Source organism: Nicotiana tomentosiformis, chromosome 1 (assembly GCF_000390325.3).
Source record: "Nicotiana tomentosiformis chromosome 1, ASM39032v3, whole genome shotgun sequence".
Lineage (NCBI taxonomy): Eukaryota > Viridiplantae > Streptophyta > Magnoliopsida > Solanales > Solanaceae > Nicotiana > Nicotiana tomentosiformis.
Genome location: NC_090812.1, coordinates 88,132,675 through 88,140,687, shown reverse-complemented (window position 1 = coordinate 88,140,687; position 8,013 = coordinate 88,132,675). Strand labels below are relative to the sequence as shown.

Below are 8,013 nucleotides of genomic sequence, written 5' to 3'. Positions count from 1 at the left end.
AGTACCCAACTTATGCTGTACGACTCTTCAGAACCGCGATGTAAACTACGTACCCCAATCAGAGATGATAGATACCGGCACGCCATGAATCCTGACAATCTCACGAATGTAAATCTGAGCCAGCTGCTTTGAAGAGTAAGTGGTCACCATTGGAATGAAATGAGCCGGCTTGGTCAGCCTATCCGCAATCACCCAAACTGCATCGAACTTCCTCTGAGTCCGTGGGAGCCCAACAACAAAATCCATAGTGATCCTCTCCTATTTCCACTCCGGAATCTCTAGTTTCTGAAGCAATCCACCTGGACACTGATGCTCGTACTTCACCTGCTGACAATTTAGGCACCGATCCACATACTCCACTGTGATCTTCTTCATTCTCCTCCATCAATAATGCTGCCTTAGGTCCCGATACATCTTTGCGGCACCTGAATGAATAGAGTATCACAAACTGTGAGTCTCCTGAGAATTAACTCACGCAAACCGTCTACATTGGACACACATAGCTTGTCTTGTATCCGTAATACACCGTCCTCTCCAATAGTGACATCCTTGGCATCGCCGTGCTGAACAATGTCCTTGAGGACAATCAGATGGGGGTAGTCATACTGACGCTCTATGATACTATCATAAAGAGAAGACCGTGAAACCACACTAGCTAAAACTCGGCTCAGCTAAGAAACATCCAATATAACAAACTGGTTGGCCAAGGCTGGCCTCTCTGCTACTAGTAGATATGCTAAGCTGCCCAAATTCTTCGCCTTGCGACTCTTGGCATCAACCACCACATTGGCCTTCTCGGGATGATATAGAATAGTGATATCATAGTCCTTAATAAACTCCATTCACCTCCGCTGTCGCAAGTTAAGATCCTTCTATTTGAATAGATACTGTAGACTCTAGTGATCGGTGTAGACCTCACAAGGGACACCGTACAAATAGTGTTGCCAGATCTTCAAGGCATGAACAATAGCTGCTAACTCGAGGTTGTGGACATGATAGTTCTTATCATGCACCTTCAACTGACTAGACGCATAGGAAATCACCCTACCATCCTGCATCAACACCGTGCCGAGACCAATGCGCGACGCATCACAATACACCGTATAGGACCCCGAACCAGTAGGAAGTACCAACACTGGGGCTTTAGTCAAAGAAGTCTTGAGCTTTTGAAAGCTCTCCTCACACTTCTCGGTCCAACTAAACGGAGCACCCTTCTGGGTCAGCCTGGTCATATGTGCTACAATAGACGAGAAACCTTCTATAAATCGACCGTAATTCCCGCCAAGCCAAGAAAACTCTGGATCCCGTAGCTGAGGATGGTATGGGCTAACTTTGCACTGCTTCAATCTTTTTTCGGATCTACTTTGATCCCCTCACTCGATACTACATGACCCAAAAATGTCACTGAATCTAGCCAGCATTCATACTTCGAAAATTTTGCATATAACTTCTTTTCTCTCAAGGTCTGAAGCAGAGTCTTCAGGTGCTGCTCATGATCCTCTCGGCTCCGGAGTGTACTGTAATGTCTTCAATAAACATAATAATGAACGAGTCAAGATAGGGGCTGAAATACACTGCTTATCACGTGCATGAATGCTGCTGGGGCGTTGGTCAACCCAAAAGACATCACAAGGAACTCGTAATGACCATACCAAATCTTGAAGGTAGTCTTCGGGATATCTGGCTCCCGAATCTTTAACTGATGATAGCCTGAATGCAAGTCGATCTTAGAGAACACTCTGGCACCCTGAAGCTGATCAAATAAGTCATCAATACGTGGAAATGGATACTTGTTCTTCACTGTAACCTTTTTCAACTGGCGATAATCAATACATATTGGCATAAAACCATTTTTCTTCTTTACAAATAAGACTGGAGCACCCCAAGGCGACACACTGGGCCGAATGAAGCCCTTATCAAGCAACTCTTGAAATTATTCCTTTAACTCTTTCAACTATGCTGGGGCCATATAATAGGGTGGAATAAAAATGGACTGAGTGCCCGGTAACAAATCAATACCAAAGTCGTTATCCTTGTCGGGTGACATGTCCGGAAGATTTGCCAGGAATACATCTGGATAATCACTCACCACCGGAACTGACTCAATTGTAGTAGTATCAACACTGACATCTCTCACATATGCCGGATACGCATCAAACCCCTTCTCAACCATCCACTGAGCCTTTAGAAATGAAATAACACTGCTAGGATTATAATCTAAGGTACTTCTCCACTCTAACCTTGGTAATCCTGGCATAGCCAGCTTCACAGTCTTAGCGTGATATTCAAGAATAACATAATAGGGCGACAACCAGTCTATGCCCAAAATAATATCAAAGTCTACCATACTGAGCAATAATAGATCTGCTCTGGTCTAAAAACCACTAATAACAACCAAACACGACCGATACACACGGTTAACAATAATAGAATCTCCCACATGTGTAGACACATAGACAGAAGAACTCAAAGAATCACGAGATACACCAAAGTATGGAGCAAAATAAGATGACACATAGGAATAAGTGGAGCCTGGATCAAATAAGACTGATGCATCTCTATTTCAGACAGGAATAATAACTGTGATGATAGAGTCAGATGAGACTGCCTCCGTCCTAGCAGGAAGAGCATAGTATCTGGCATCGCCTCCCCCTCTAGGGCAACCTCTACCTGCTCGACCTCCACCTTGAGCTGGCTGTGCAGGTAGAGTGGTAGTTGGTGCTATAACCATAGACTGAGGACCCAGTAGAGCATGCAGTACCTGAGTGGTTTGTGGAGGTGCACCCCTCCTGAGTCTGGGGCAATCCCTCATCATATGAAAAGTGTCACCACACTCAAAACAATCTCTCGGAGGATGTGGTTTCTGTGGCTGGCTCGGACTTGATCGGTTGGACTGACCGTTGAAAGCACCCCGTGCATGAGGTACACTAGACAATGACAATGCATAATAGGGAGCCTGGGGCCTAGGAGTGGTCGGAATATGCTGGTAGCTGGAAATGCTGAATGAAAAGGGAGACTCACATAGCCCCTACCCTGACAAGCTGTAGCTGGGGCACGAGTACTATTATAAGTGCCGGACTCTCGAGACCTCTTTTTCTCTCTCTCCTCTCTCTCCCGAGTCAGCATGCCCTCCAATATCCTTGCAATCCCTACTACCTGCTGGTATGCAATGTCCATCTCCAACTCTCGGGCCATGCTAAATCTGGTATTGGGGTTGAGCCCCTCGACAAATCGACGGACTCGCTCTCTAACAGTAGCAACCAAGGCCGCTGCATGTCTAGACAAATCATTGAACCAGACCTCATACTCTGACATGATCATAGAACCCTAGCGCAACTGCTCAAACTCTGCGTGCCATGCATATCTAAGACTCTGGGGAATATACTCCCTCAAGAAAATATCTGAGAACTGAGTCCAAGTGAGTGAAGTTGCCTCGGTCGGACTACCCAACTCATATGCTCATCACCACTGATAATCCGCTCCCCTAAGATGGAACGTAGTAAAAGCAACCCCACTAGACTCCGCAATACCCATGGTACGGAGGATATGGTGGCACTCCTCAAGAAAACCCTAGGCATCCTCTGACGCCAAGCCACTGAAAATAGGAGGGAGGTACTTCTTGTACCTCTCGAGCCTGAGCTGCTCCTCTTCAGAAACTGCTGCCCTAACCTCGGGCTGAACTGGGGCTACCGGTTGCATTGGTATGAACTTTGGAAGCTGGTCGACCTGAACCCGCTGCTCTGGGGTATGGGTGGCGGGAGTTTGTGCTCCTCCCCCGGCCTGATATGTGGTAGGAGCAAGTAGGATCAACCCTTCTTGAGCTAAGGTGCCGAACATGCCCAGGAACTGGGCGAGGGTCTCCTGGAGAGCTGGTGTAGTAACAGGCGTCTCCGATACATGTGCTCCAACTGGAGCTACTGGTGGCTTCTCCGTAGCAGCTCGTGCGGGTGCTCTGGCTGCACCACGTGGACGTCCTCGACCTCTACCCTAGCCCCGACCTATTGTGGCTCTAGCAGAGGGCGCGAGTGTCTGGTCATCTGATCCGACTGTACGTGTTCTCAACATCTGTGAGAGAATAGAAAGACATAAGTTTTGAATTATGAAGTCAACAATTTTGCACGATAAGGAATCAAAGAAGTAAAGCTTTTCCTAACAGTTCCATAGCCTCCCAAAGATAAGTATAGACGTCTCCGTACCGATCCGCTAGACTCTATTAAACCTGCTTGTGACTCATAACACCTATGAACTTAGAGCTCTGATACCAACTTGTCACGACTCCATAGGACTCATAACACTTGTAAAGCTTTACTTTTTTGATTCCTTGTCGTGCAAAATTTACGGAAGTGCCTCTGTTGATTTCCTGAAATAGATATGTAAATAAGCAAGTCACTCCACACACTAACACCGAGGCTGATGAGATATACCTGGATTTGCACAAAACATGTACAGAAGCGTAGTATGAGTACACCACAACGACACCCAGTAAGTGACAAGCCTAACCTCGGTAGAGTAGTGATAAGGCCAAGTCAGGGCTTTACTGGGAGTAGTAAGAAACAAGGCAGAAGGTGTAATGATAAAATAAAAGGACAGGGAAGTGAAACAATAAGAATTTACGGAAGCTAACAACACGGAATCAAAGAAAGCAAATACAACATGAAAGGAAGCAGGAATCTTACAAAATAAGTAAAACAACAACAATCAATGTAACAAATAGAGAAAATCAACAGAGGCACTCCCGAGGTACCTCCTCGTAGTCCCAAAAATAAATATCTCATAATATTTTCTTATACCACTCATGTGTATCAATAATCACAACGGCACGGCAGAAACCTCGTGCAAACAATAACAACCGCACGGCAGAAACTTCGTGCAACAATAACAATCGCACGGCAGAAACCTCGTGCAACAATAACAATCACACGACAGAAACCTCGTGCCACAATAACAACCAGTCACCTCGACAAAAATCACGAAAACCAAAACTTAACAACTGAAACAATGATATTTCAATGATAGCAATTTCAAGTAAAGAATCCTACGGTTTAATAACGATTACGGATTCAACAAAAGCAGAAAATTCAACTAAGCATGTAGTACAAGCTGCAAATAAGAGGTAAGACAAATATACATGTAAATTTAGGCTAAACATGATGACTATATATGCTAAAGTAACACAGTTAAGGCATAAAAAGGAAACTACTTAGCTAAAACTAGAATTTCAATATTTAGCCCGTGTACGCACTCGTCACCTCGCGTAAACGACCCTCACATATCACAAATTGTCACAACAGTACCAAATCCTAAGGGGGATTCCCCTCCCCCCCCCCCCCCCCACACACACAAGGTTAGACAAGTCACTTACCTCAAACCACGCTCAATCAATCAATAAGAAGTCCCTTCCCTCCATTTTCCAACTCCGAACGGCTCAAATCTAACCAAAAGCAATTACATGCTATAAATATAACTATAGGAAACTAATCTAAATAATAAAATTATGATTTTTGCAAAGAATTGAAAAATCGCCCCAAAAAGTCACAAAATTCGGAAGCTCATTCAACCACGAGTCCAACCATACCTAATTTACAATCCGACACCAAATCGTCACTCAAATCCCCAATTTAAACTCTCCACATCCCTAGCCTCAAGCTCCAAAATTACACCTCAAAACTGCACAATCTAGGTGGAAAAATCAATGGGGAAACATAATTATTGAGTAAATTTAACCACAAGCGAATTTACTCAAGAATCCCTCTCAAAATAACACAAAGAAGGCAAAAACCAAACTTCCCGGCAAGTCACGTTACCACAGTATAACACAGAGAAGGTAATAAATAGGGGGGTCAGGGCTAATACACTCAAAACGATCGGTCAGGTCGTTACAAAGAGTAAAAATAATAAAAATATTTTCAGAGTAAGAAAATAAATATCTATGTTATATTAAACGAAAAATAGTGACAAAATACTAAGCCAATTGGCAAGTTAATAAAAAGTCACATTAGTAAATATTTATTACTAAGTACTTGCTAATTTAATAAAAAATAAAATAAGAAACAAATAATTTATTTAATTACCATATGATGTGTATCCTTTAATTATATAAATTTTATTATATTTCTACACACTGTATTAATAAATAAAATAACAACTAAAATTTATTAAAATAATATGATATATCATATCATGATTTTTACTCTGATTCTTTAAGTTTGTCCTTGCCTGGCGCCGGGTATAACATCAGTATTCTATGAAAGTATAACTTTTTCCCCTTAATCAGTAACTAAGAATGTACAAATTCTAAAACACTTTCAAAAATCCAAAGATTCTTCATTACTATGATTTTTTTCACAATTGATACTAACTGTGTCGCTGATATGGAGTAGAAGAATGTTATATTACTGATAATGTTTTTCCAAGCAAAGTTCGAGAACAATGTCTTCAAATATTCTACAATACTATAATTTTTTCCCTAATCAATAACTAAGGATCTAAAGATTCTATTTAACTTCCAAGAATACAAAAAATCAATGCTACTACGATTTTATCGCAATCCATAATTAAATTTGTAAATATTTTTTCTAAAAATCATAATTAAATATGTTAATATTCAGAAATACTATAATTATTTACCTATTAAATAATTATTTACTTCTACTAAGTATCCCCTTGTACGGAGTACAACAATGATGTAGTAACTTTTTTTCCTTCCAAAGTTCAACAACAATGTCTTAAATGTCGATTATATATAGATTATTGGAAAATTAGTATTATTATATTTGTTCTGCTTAACTCTTTTGTGTTTCGATAGATTAGTATCATTAAATATAGAGTGTTGCTATATTACCACTATTATACTTTTCCTTCTCTACCTTTTTGTGTTATGCTTCAAGATTAATATATGCATTTAATACAGGAGTTGTAGAAAAGGAAATAGGTGAAGGAAAGGAACTGTAAGAAGTAAAACCATTCTCTGGGTAACTACATCCCTGTGGGACTATTTTAAGGAGGCTGCTCCTTAATCAATTAATTTATCAGACTGTGAATGAAGTATATTTGCCTTTTGTCATTTTAATTGTTGGAAGGAGATATGTGCATTCGGCACTATATATGGCCTTTCACTGTTACGTTGAAGTATCTGACTATATATATTGTTGGTCCTCTTCCTGAGGTACATCACACTGTATTCTTCAAATCATTGCAGGGGCTGATTCAGTCTGTGTTTGAGATGCCTGATGGTTTCTTCTATTGCATGCCTTTATATTGGTTTTCCTCGACCTTGTACAACAGTCGTCAGAGCCAATCTGTCCGAGAATGTGGATTCCGGTGAAATGTTTTTCCTGCTGTTTTTCTTCTTTTTTATTTGGCTTTTACATTGTTTATCTTTTTATTGAAATTTATGTATTTATCACGACCCTAACCCCGAAGAAGTAGTGACGAGGGGTCGACATCGCCACTTACTAGTGGTCCAATAAATCAAATATAGTAGGAAGTAAACAGATGTGAGGCAGAATAAATAAACGAAATAACAAGTATAAATACATGGTACAATCTTCCTCTCAACAATAAACTCAAGCTCTCAGTTAGCAGTTACCTCCTCAATCGGAGTATATATATAATGGACCTCACCAGATAGGTCGTCAGAGTTTAAATCAAGAAAAATCACAGATACACTGGCTTCTTGTCAAATATTACGCACGATTCCATAAGAGTATTTTATAGAAATGCCGAGGCGTACAACCCGATCCCATCATACTGTGTGCACTGTCGAGGGTCGAATGACACGAATCATAGATGCATATATTATACTACCGAGGCGAACGAACCGCTCCCATTAGAGTGTGGTATATAATCCTGCCGAGGCGAACGGCTCGATCCCATTAGAATAAGAAGCTTTAACGGGTCCTTGACCCCATTTACAAATAAACGTGAGAGTTATGAATTTATTTTTAAGGAAAACTTTTCGATGAAAGCACATAGCACGAGAGAATTTCGTAAGAGGGGTCCAATTATTCTGCG

At 41.1% G+C, this 8,013-nt stretch overlaps 1 protein-coding gene across 1 annotated transcript; it reads right to left on the bottom strand.

Annotated features, from left to right (window-relative positions):
* Positions 1 to 1,954: 1,954 nt before the first annotated feature.
* On the bottom strand, positions 1,955 to 2,347 carry LOC138907124 (uncharacterized). Its single transcript, XM_070197341.1, has one exon. It carries the CDS (start codon positions 2,345 to 2,347, stop codon positions 1,955 to 1,957), a length of 393 nt encoding a protein of 130 aa, XP_070053442.1.
* Between the last annotated feature and the right edge of the window lie 5,666 nt (positions 2,348 to 8,013).

Coding starts and splice junctions, on each gene's coding strand:
- LOC138907124 (XM_070197341.1), bottom strand. CDS start 2,347: ATGGTAGACTTTGATATTATTTTGGGCATAGACTGGTTGTCGCCCTAT.